The following is an 11,266-nucleotide window of genomic DNA, read 5'->3' on the forward strand; positions in this document are numbered from 1 at the left end:
AGACTTGAAGAGGTCCTGTTGGTAGATGGAGCGAGCAATTTCTTCTGTGAATCCAAAAGGCCTCTGTGAATTCCTCTAGATATGTGGCAGGGAGATTGCTGGGAATCCCAGCTCAAAGTGATCATGCTTTTGAGATGCGTATCAACGTTTCCATGAAGGACTTTGCTACTAACTGGTCCCTAAACAGTTGTCCCCCAGGATGTGAAGCCAGGTCCCTGGGAATAGAGACATTTCCACCAACTACTGCAGAGTTTCTGCCTCACCTCTCAGGGTTGTGTTCCATCTCTGAAAAGCCACTTCCTGGGGAGTCAGAAGGATCTTCAAGGGGCCACTCCCAGGACCTTCGCTCATCCCGATGGGCCATGGAGCCATCTATGGGGAAAGGTCATGTGGAGGACAAGACTCATTTGGGTCAGGAGTCACTAGGGTCTGAGATGGACCCACCCCACCCAAACACTGCTTCTCTTTCTGTTCTCACAGAACCACTGCTGCTGTTACCTCATCTAGGCTTTTCCAAGAAGGTCAGACCTTTCTCCTCTGAAAATATTTTATTGATAAATTAACTCTGAAAGCACTCACCTCCCACCCAACTGCTGCAGAGTCTCCTAGATGGGCCACGGACCCTTCTACGGGGAAGGATCATGTGGAGGACATGGGAGTCTCACTCAGCAGGGATGGGATTCCTGGGCGTAGCAGAGGTGGGTCTGGGGACAGTGGTGGGTCCTGAGGTCTTCTAAGGACAGCCCCTCTCACTCAGCACCAGAGTGGGAAGTGGTGGTCTGGAGTGGAGCACCTTGGAGCTTTATTGCTGGTGAATGCCAAGGACAGTGGGACCCCTGCCAGCCTAGAATTGCAGCTGAGGGCATCAACGCCCCGGGGCTCCAGAGAAGGTGGCACTAGTTCCCCATCAACAGAGCCTGGCTGCTGACCCACCCATCCAGGGATCTCTGGATGGGAAAGGAAGCCGGGAGAGGTATCTGAGCCAGGCAGGATTGGGGAAGGGTTACAGTGTGCAGGTCTCGGGTGGGGAGAAGGCGGGGCAGAACAGGCGCCAGAAGGGGGCGTGCGATCGGGGGTGGCTGGGGGGCCACCTCTTCACAGGTCTATGGTGTCGCTGCCCATGCTCAGCTCGTCAATCTGTCTGCAGGCGTCCAGGAATTGCTCCTGCAGCAAGGCCTCTTCGGCCTGCAGCTCAGGCGCAGGTTCTGGGGAGTCGCGGGAGGGTGGGGACAGGGCCTGGTAGGATCCTGAGGCCGGGAGGCTGGGGCTGCTTCCTGAGGGCCGCGGGGGGCTGAGGACGCAGACCAGAGGACAGCGCGGGGCCCTGTCCGGGCTGGAGCACAGGAGCACGGACGAGCTGTCCCGCGAGAGTCCGCACAGCGAGCCGGAGGAGGCGCTGCTGCCCGCGGGCCAGGTCCCGGGAGAGGGGAGCTCGCGGGGCGCCGGGGAGCCAGGGGCCTCCCCAGACCTCCCAATGGGCCCGACCCCGGTCTGAGCCCCCAGCGAGGCGGTGCGGTAGACGCCGAGGCTAGGCAGAGCTTCCCCGAAGGCTGGGACCTGGAAGAGGCCGGGCGCCAGCAGTGCTTCGCTGCAGAGGGCCTCCTCGATGCTGCGCCGCAGGTTGATGGGGGAGGGCGGGCGGAAGTCCACTGTGTCATCGCTGCAGGGAGACGAGGCCGGGGAAGGCGCCGGGTGGGCGGCCGCGCCGTCGAAGCTCCGGCAGCCTCCTCCCTGGAGGAGGAGGTCGGGGCCCGGTCCGGCCAGGGCGCACAGCTGCAGCAGTTCCGCGTCGCCACGCGCGATGGCGCTCCCCAGCGGCTTCTTGTCCGGGGCCCCGGTGACCCAGCCTCCGGGCAGCAGCGGGGCGGCGTGGCCGGGGGACAGGCGGAAGAGCTTGGCCCAGCAGCGCGGCGGCACGCGGGGACTGCAGAGCGCCGGGTAGAGGCCCAGCAGCGCCAACGGGAGCGCGACGCCCACCTCGCCGAGGCGCAGGCCAAGCTGGAAGGCCCACCAAGGCCAGGGCCCCTCCAGGCCAGGTTGGCCGCCGTAGCCCAGGGCGTGCAGCACCTCGTAGCCCTGCAGAGCTCCGCTCAGCAGCCCAAAGGTGCCCGCCACCGGGGCCGTGCGCGCCGCGCGCCGCCAGGACTCACGCGGGCCGAAGGGGCTGCGCGCCTGCGGGAGAGGCGTGGCGCCCTTGAAGCCGGCCGCTCCCAGGGGCGCTCCGGCCCGCCGCCGCCGGCCCCCCAAGCAGGAGAGCGCCAGCAGGAGCCCGGAAAGAAGGGCGGCGAGGAAGGCGTGCAGCCCGCGGGAGGCGAGCCGCAGAGCCCGCAGCGGGCGGTGGGCGGCGCTCCCGAGGGCGGCGGCGGCCGCCAGCCCCAACCCCAGGAGCAGCAGCGCGGCCAGGCCGGCGGGGCAGCGCGGCGGGCGCGGCCGGGCCAGCAGCAGGCAGGCCAGGCCCAGGCCGGCGGCCAGGCAGGGCAGCGGGAGGTCCTGCAGCAGCAGCCAGGCCAGCGCCGGCAGCCGGTCGCGGTGCCCGTAGGCGTCGTAGAAGAGCGGGAAGGCCCGCGTGGTCCCAGCCGAGAGCAGGAGCATGTCCAGCAGCGCCAGGCAGGGAGCGCCGGGCGGGCAGCGCCAGGGCAGGAGGGCTAGCGCCAGCAGCGCCAGCAAGGCCACCAGGCCGAAGAGCGCGCCTACCCCGTACACGTGGGCCTCCCAGGCCAGACCCCAGCGAGCCTTGGCCTCTGCCCAGTCGGCCTCCAGCGTCAGGAAGAAGAGGGGCAGGGGGGCCGCAGGCGGCTGCCCCTCGGATTCAGGCAGCTCTCTGATACTGCAGGACCCTGGCCCACACTCTGGCTGCACCGAAAGGTTCCCAAGGCTGGCAGGAGAGGGGTCGTCCAGGCCAGAGGTGGGGGTGGTGGACTCTGTGGGCAAAGAATGTTCGTCTGAGGCATTCGTGCAACCCTCCCCTTACCCACCATACAGCCAGTAGCCTGTATGCCAATGGGAGTCCTTCTGACATCCAGGAAGGACTTGTCATAAATAGGAGACTCACGGACCTGGCCACCACTCACCGGCCCCCTCCCATATCAAACTCCTCCAGAGTTTCAGCTCTCATCCCCTCCGGTCATCCCATCCAGGCCTGGCTCCCAGCTTTGTTCAGTACACTGTGATTCCACTGAAAAGGGTTTTTCTTAAGAGGTCACAGAATTTTACAAGTGGAGGGAGCTATAGAAGCCCCCTCTAACTGAACCCTCCTGCCAGGAAGGAGGAGTCATGAGAACAAGGATTTTTGTTTGCTTTGCTCACATCTGAATACTCCTCCCTAAAACGTCCTGGCACAGAGTTGGCGTTCAGAAGATACTCATTGAATACATGCCAAGTGAAGATACTGAGGCTGTGCCGAGAGGCAAAGTGACTTGTCCAAGGTTACACATTAGCAGAGCTGCATCTAAAATCCAGATCTGAGCACCAGTTTGAGCCCCTCTTCTTGATGGCACAGCAACCTCATAATACTACTTTGCTTGTCTCTTGTTCTGCACCCCTGACTCCCATCTCACACCTTGGTGCTAGAAGGAGCTTCTCCAGCCTTTTTTCAATAGCTTCCCCCTTCTCCCAGTCTCTTCAGGGAAGGCCACCAAGCGTGCATGTGCACGCACGCACACACACAGCAGAGGAAGTGATACAACCCTCCTGTCGCCAGCAATCTTTCATATTTACTGACCTTCCTGCCTGCTATACCTCCAACCCTCAGCCTACCAATGGCCATGGTCCCCATCCTGACTCAACTACAAGCTATTAGTCTGAGGCCCTTAATACTCCTTTGGTTTTCACCCCTTTTACAGAAGATGACATTGAGATCACTCCCCTAGGTCTCAAGACTACCTTTGAACTCCCAGGAAGGAACAGTTGTGGGGGTCATAGTGGGATAAAATGCCATCTTAGCAAATGAGCCCCTCAGATGCTCTGGGGCGCTCTGGCTAACTTGGGCTCCCAGCCCCACACATCCCTTGGGGAAAGGAAAGTCGGGTAAGAGAGTGTGAGGACTAAGATCCCCCATGTACTCTCCTGGAACAAGAGAGGAATGAGAAAGAGCTAGACCCAAGGATTTTTTGTCTCCTGGCCAGGCAGCAAGGGAAGACGCTTCAGGCTAAACCTCCCTCCCCCACCTAGCCAGCTGGGCAGAAGCACAGCTGCGGGCAGGGATGGAGGCAGAAAGATTGTGGTGAAGGATGGGGGAGCCAGCTGGGGATGGGGAGGTGCACAGGAGACAGGTGTAGAATGAGGCAAGGAGGATCTCTTGACAAGCAGACCCCTGCCCCAACTGCCTGGCCATACTCAGCCCTGCCTCGGTGGGACAGAACAGGAAGGCTCCAGGAACACCCCCCAACCCCACCCCACCCCAGGCAGTGCCAGCTTGAGCTGCTGCTGCTAAATCGCTTCAGTCGCGTCTGACTCTGTGCAACCCCATAGACGGCAGCCCACCAGGCTCCGCCATCCCTGGTATTCTCCAGGCAAGAACACTGGAATGGGTTGCCATTTCCTTCTCCAATGCATGAAAGTGAAAAGTGAAAGTGAAGTCGCTCAATCATGTCCAACTCTTCGAGACCCCATGGACTGCAGCCTACCAGGCTCCTCCGTCCATGGGATTTTCCAGGCAAGAGTACTGGAGTGGGGTGCCATTGCCTTCTCTGAGCTTAAGCTTAGGACATGCAAAACTGAGCAATCCTGAGAACAAGGGTAAGGAGTGAGGGGGCCTGAAAGCAGTCCCAGAGAGAAGGGAGGGAAAGGTAGAACTGGGCAACTGGAGAGGGCAGAGAGGGAGCTGCCAAAACATTACATATTTACAGCAGGCTGCCTGCTCAGTGGCAGCATGTTCCCTGGTTCCTGTCCCATCACATTCCTCGAGTCTGAAATAAGAGCAGGGCTGTGATGAGGATAAATGGCCAATGTGTGCAAAGCTCTGTAGAGAGCCTGGTGCATAATCAGCATTCAATATACAACTGCTGTTGGTCTCATCATTATGGGCTAATGTTCATCACCCATCAGTCATTGGTGTGTGTCCGTGTGAGTGTGACCATTTCTGGGGCCTCAAACTCATTCTTGATTTAACTAACAAAAGGCTGTTGTCCCTTATAAAGTCAACAATTAGCCAAATCAGTGAACATCAACACATTGTCTCACTCTGTGAACCCTGTTTGAAGAACATCATTTGGATAGACTGACCATTCCCAAACACCTACTGAAGACACAGCAGTGAATTAAAATGGAGAATCATTCAGCTGGATCTGACGGTTTGCTGGTGGGGTGGGGTGGAGTGGGGTGGGGCAGAGCCAGTCTGACAGCAGTGGGATCAAATACACACACACTCTCCCTCACCCCTCATGTTTTGGTCTCCTCAGATGCCCTTACATGACTACTGGAAAAACCATAGCTTTATACGGACCTTTGTTGGCAAAGTAATGTCTCTGCTTTTTAATACGCTGTCTAGGTTTGTCATAGCTTTTCTTCCAAGAAGCAAGCATCTTTTCATTTCATGGCTACAGTCACCATCCACAGTGATTTTGGAGCCTAAGAAAATAAAGTCTGTCACCGCTTCCACTTTTTCCCCATCTATTTGCCATGAAGTGACAGGACTGGATGCCATGATCTTAGTTTTTTGAATGTTGAGTTTTAAGCCACCTTTTTCACATTCCTCTTTCAGGTCCAAAGAGGAACTAGAGAAGAGAAGCCCTAGGGCCAAAGGTTAACTGTACCTAGGTTAGAAAGTTCCTAGAGAAGATACAGAGAGATTCCTTTATCTCCTAACTACTTGGCACTATTCCCCTCAGAAAGTACTGGCGTGAACAAAAAACCCTTTGGCCTTTTCTCCAGGAGGCCTGGAGCCCTCCGGGGTTTATCCAGGAGGAACAGCCAGGAAGAGACTGGCTTCCTGCAGCCATCATTGAGGAGGGGGAAGGAGGGTGGGGCCACCAGCCGGCCGGGCTGCCTCTGATACTGTCCAGACTCATTAAACCTGCTTGGCCAGTGCTGTCACCAAGGCTGACAGACCGCCAGCCAGCCTCCTTCCCTTGAGGCCACAGAGCCTGCCCCCAGCTCCACAGCAGATCCTGCCACTGCTGCTCACTGGGATGGATGGGAAAGAGACGGCAGGCTTCCCACCCACATGCCGGGGAGTGCTGGGACCGCTAGGGAGTGAGCAACAGTCAGATGCTGTGTTAAGTCTAGAGCTGGAAGAAGCTTGGGGACCAGTGGTTTCCTTTGCTGCACCAGTTCCTGGTGTGGGGTGGCTCAGAGCATTCCCAGTCACAGTTAGCCCTTTGCATGGCTCCCTTGGCTTCACCTCCCAGAACCCCTCCCCAAGCAGCTTGTCCTCTGCCTTTTACAGTATGTGTTGTCCCATCACATTTTGGGGCCACAGTTGCGATGTCTGAGAGGTATACCTGGAAGTGTATTTGGAACATGATGGGGGGAAACCACATTAACAGATACTATTTAATGAGCTAATACTTCATGACCAGCCTCATGCCCAAAATTTACATTACATGGAAGCTTTACAATAGCAAAATAGGCACTATTACTAAACCCTAGATATATGAGAAAATTAAGGCTCAAAGAACTTAAATAGCCTATCCAGCCATCATTGAGGAAGGGGAAGGAGGGTGGGGCCACTGGCCAGTTAGGAAGTATATTGGGATCCAAAGCCAGGTCTCAAGATCCCACAGCCCCTGGTCTTTGCTCTGCACCACCAGCTTGCCGCCACGCATGTTCTGAAAGGCTCCCTTGACAAGGATGGTGTCTGTCTGCTCAAGGTCTTCTCTTCAATGTCTTCCCAATGAGGGGCCCTGCTCTGCCCATATGTGACAGCATGTCATGTCAGATCAGACAGCAAAGGAGAGAGCCCCAAGCTCAGAGTGGGAGGGTGGGAGGCAGGCCAGGCAGATTGAAGTGGAGGGCGGGGTTAGTACTGAGGCTGTGGAAATCAGGAAGGAGTTCCTGAGTCTGTTTGCCCTGATACATTTGTCTACATCCTGCTCTGCCTATGATTACAAAACTCCCAGAGGACTGCTATTTAACTCTGTGGGACCATCCTCAGCAACACTTGCTCTCAGACCATTAATATACATCTCCATGGTGATGATGAAGAGAATGGTGATCATGATCATGATGACCATCAAATAAAAGGATCCCAGAATGTCAGTGCATGGCTGGCACATATTATGTGCTCAATAAATAATCATCAAGTTCAAATGAATCGGACACTTACCTAGTGATGCTGTTGCAATTAACGCAGAGCTTAGAGAAGCAGCTGGGTCCAGTGGCCTTGGACTTGGGAGCTTTCTTTCCTGGGGGGATGGGGGTGGGGACAGAGTGGTGCCAAAGAATCCTGCAAAGGGAGCACATTAGGGCCAGAGTGCCAGCCGGGCATTGGCCTCTGGAACTTTGGAGAAAATCAAGTCCTTTCTCAGAGCTTGACCAAAAGGAGTCACTGTCCCAGGAATTGGAGCCACATGTATGCGTGTGTGCGTGCTAAGTGGCTTCAGTCGTGTCTGACTCTTTGCAACCCTAGGGACTGTAGCCCGCCAGGCTCCTCCAGGCAAGAATATTGGAGTTGGTTGTCATTTCTTTCCCCAGGGGGTCTTCCCCACCCAGGGTTACCCCGTCTCTTACATCTCCTGCATTGGCAGCAGGGTTCTTTACCACCAGTGCCACCTAGAAAGCCCAGCCACATGTATGTGCTGTGCTGTGCTTCACTGCTCAGTTGTGTCTGACTCTTTGCAACCCCATGGACTGTAGCCCACCAGGCTCCTCTGTTCACAGAGACTCTCCAGGCAAGAATACTGGAATGGGTTGCCATGCCCTCCTCCAGGGGATTTCCCCAACCCAGGGATCGAACCCAGGTCTCCGGCATTGCAGGCGGATTCTTTACCGACTGAGCCATCAGGGAAACCCGAGAATACTGGAGTGGGTAGCCAATCCCTTCTCCAGGGGGATCTTCCCAACCCAGGAATCAAACCAGCATCTCCTGCATTGTAGGTAGATTCTTTACCAGCTGAGCTACCAGGGAAGCCCAGCCACGTGTATACCAGAAGCTAAACTACAAGGGCCAAATCAGACTTTGTATGACAAAGAGAGCATTTCCCCATGGGAGCAGTGGCTGTATCCCAGGGCCTGGGAGAAGGAATGCAAGCTCCCCTTAAGTCAGAGAAAAAAGGAAGCACTGTCATTTAGAGGCATTCTATAAACGTTTGTTGCAGTGAAATAGACACTCACCTGGAGAATCTGAAACTCCAGAGGCAGAGCCTGGGGATGTAATTGGGCCTGGGGGGCTCGGGCCTGATAAGTTCCGGAGCGGGGACACTGTAGTGCCAAAGAACCCTGCAAAAGGAGCCCCATGCTGAAGCCTCCTCCTACCTGCCAGATGGCCCAGCAGCAGCTCTCCTTGGGAGGGGGTGGGTACTCACCAAAGGGTCCCAGGCGCCCAGCAATCTCTGCCAGGCTGGCCCGCAGGCTGGGCAGCAGGGGCAGCGTTCGATGCCCGAGCGTGGGGGCTGCGCCTGCTCTCAGTGCCACATCGAATTTCAGCTCCAGCTCGCTCTGGCGGAGCCTGGGTGCACTGGATGGAGGCGCTGTGGCTGTCAGAGCAGTGTTCCAGGTCACAGTGCCCATCCCGGGCCGATAGGGTGCAGTGGGCCCATCAGCGGGCCCCGAGAGGAGGGATGCGGACTCCAGAGCTGGGGAGGAGGCCCACGAAGTAGAGCTGCCTTCTGCAGAGCCCCACTCTGGGGGGGAGTTTCCAAGAGAGCCCACCAGCAGTTCCCAAAGCGGGTCAGTCCTCAGCCCACTGGCCGCCTCTTCCTTGGGCTCCCGGCTCGGCCTGGGAGAAAGTGCCTGGGTCTCCGTGACAGGGTTCCCCCAGACAGCAGCTGGTCCCCGAAGGTGGAATTTGAAGTTAAGTCCCAGGTTGAGAGACAGCATAGAGGCCTCACTCTGGGGCGGGGGGTTCAAAGTGGTGAGAGGGGCACCTGGGACAGAGGAGGCAGGCTGGGGGCCCACAGGAACAGCAAGCAGGACCCAGCAGAACAGCCCCAGCCCCAGATAGCCGTACCCTGCCATGGCCTGGTAGGGCCGCGAGCTTGGGTCTTCTGCACCTTTGCGCACGAAGGTCCTGGAGAGAGGAGAGGTGCTATGAGCCCTACCGGGTTGGAATCTGATGCCTCCAAGAGAGGCTGCGGATCCAGGAGAAGCAGGTGGTGGGGGCAAGACACAAAGGCTTCTGCCCAAGGAGAGTGGCCAGCTTCTTGCTGAACATTCAGGCCCCAGCACCAGTCTCTCCCCTGCAGTCCCCTTCCCTTCCAGCCAAGGCTCCTCTTCCCTAAGTGCCCACCCCCCCCAACCCCCACCTGCTCAGTCTGAGGCCTGGGGTCTGACTGCATCCAGCTGCTCTCACCCTTGACTAATAACTGAGTGCATGGACTTGACTCCCAGCCTCTGATCCCCTCCCTTCCTTTCTTCCCTCTTTCCTCCTTTTGCCCTAGAGTATCTGTTCAGGCCTACTACGTGCCGAGCACCCTTCTGGTAACAGAACTGTGAACAAGCTCCCCTCACAGATGAGTGTACCCCTATTCCCACCCCTGCTCCAGCCTCACTCTCACTCAGACCCAGGGAGCCCTGGAGGGATAAAGCACAGAGTGAGTGATGGCAGAGGTTGGAGAAAGCGGCTCTGGCTAGGGAAGCAGCGTGCCCTGGGCTGGCAGAAGCTCTGCCCCTTCAGCCTTTTCCCTCTTGCCTGGGGTTTGGCTTGCTCTCCATCCCTTAACCCTAGAAGTACTGGGGGGAGGGATGGCCTGGCAGGCAAGCTGGACCAAGGGCTGGCTGCAGTACACGCCTGACCCACCCCAGGCACACAAAGCTGGAAGGGGAAGGGGAGGGGAAGCCAGGGGGCACACATGTGTACCCACCACTGTTACATCACACACACGGCCACACCTAGCACCCTGACCCACACTCACCTACTCACCCTTCACACATCCCTGCGCCAAAGTGCACACACACACAAACACACACACATTCAGTCCTGCCAAGCCCCCTCCCTCCTACATGGGTTCAGATCCAAGCTCTGTGAGCTTCCAGCCTGCTCTGTCTCACACACACACACACACCCCTACCTCACAGACACACAGTATACACAGACACAGAGGCACACACACCCCTACATACACATTCGCACAGTCAGAATACAGATACACATCACACCCCATCATCCCCCTCCACATGCACATTCCTACACACCCACCGCTACAGACAGGCACACGCGCACACACACATACACGCGCGCACACACACACACCTCCCTCTCCCCCTGCCCAGACAGCAGACCTGCTCCTCTCCTGCAGGCGGTTCTCCTCGGCCAAGTCCCCCGAAAAGGGGCGGTCGCGGCGACCCAGGCGCCCGGCTGGGCGACTCTCCACCGAGTCTGGCCGGTGCTCCCAGCGCCCGACGCCCCCTCGGCTCGTCCCGGTCACGGCGGCTTCGCCGACGCGCGGCCCCCAGTCTGGCGCGGCCCGGCCCCGGCCCGCAGCGCTGGCCCCAGGCGGGCGGCCCGGCCCGGCTCGGGCTCCGCGCTCCCACCCGCCGCGCCGCCTCCTGGCTGCGAGCCTCGCTCCCCGGCAGAGCCGCCCGCGCCGGGCTCCGCGGCAGCCGCGCTCTGCCCGCCCTCCCCGCCTCCTGCGCTCCCGCCCCGCGCGCCCGCCCTCTCCCCTCCTCCTCCCCCGGCCCGCGGCCCGCGGTCCGCCCCCCACCCGGCCGGCAGGCGGGCGCGCACCGCAGCCCCGAGCCGCCGCCGCCTCTGTGCCTGCGTCCCCACGCGCGCTCACTCACTCAGCGCTGCCCGCCGGCCGGGGCGGGCGCCGGTGCTGCGCTCTCAGCCTGGTGCCGGCAGCCGCACGCTCCCAGGGCGGCCCATCATACACATCCACTCGCATGACCTCCCCGGGAAACACCGCGGGCTAGAGCACCGCGTGCACTCTCGTGTGCACACACGCGCGCGTGCACACACACGGCAACCTGCCCAGGCAAGAAGAACCACGTTTATTAAGCGATGAGTGGAAAGTGTAATAAGCACGTCCACACCCCTTGTTTCATTAGTCCCTGACAACAACTCTGTGGGTGTACCCATTTCACAGATAGGTAAATTAAGGCTTGGGGGGGGGAGGGAAATAACTCAGGAATTTGTCCAAGATGGCACCGTTTGGCAACCTGAACTCAG

At 58.6% G+C, this 11,266-nt stretch overlaps 1 protein-coding gene across 2 annotated transcripts; it reads right to left on the reverse strand.

The window, feature by feature from the left end:
• Positions 1 to 329: 329 nt before the first annotated feature.
• On the reverse strand, positions 330 to 10,710 carry PRRT4 (proline rich transmembrane protein 4). Of its 2 annotated transcripts, XM_024991145.2 has the most exons (5): positions 10,378 to 10,710; positions 8,463 to 9,166; positions 8,272 to 8,376; positions 7,265 to 7,384; positions 330 to 2,921 (listed from the first exon to the last, which is right to left on the reverse strand). In XM_024991145.2, exons 2-5 carry the CDS (start codon positions 9,112 to 9,114, stop codon positions 1,096 to 1,098), a joined length of 2,703 nt encoding a protein of 900 aa, XP_024846913.1. In that variant the 5' UTR covers positions 9,115 to 9,166; positions 10,378 to 10,710; the 3' UTR covers positions 330 to 1,095. The 2 variants fall into 2 exon arrangements, with proteins under 2 accessions (XP_024846913.1, XP_059741914.1); XM_059885931.1 differs by lacking the exon at positions 10,378 to 10,710 and having other exon boundaries at positions 401 to 1,660; positions 8,463 to 10,367.
• Positions 10,711 to 11,266: the final 556 nt, after the last annotated feature.

The sequence above is a fragment of the Bos taurus genome, chromosome 4 (genome assembly GCF_002263795.3).
Source record: "Bos taurus isolate L1 Dominette 01449 registration number 42190680 breed Hereford chromosome 4, ARS-UCD2.0, whole genome shotgun sequence".
Lineage (NCBI taxonomy): Eukaryota > Metazoa > Chordata > Mammalia > Artiodactyla > Bovidae > Bos > Bos taurus.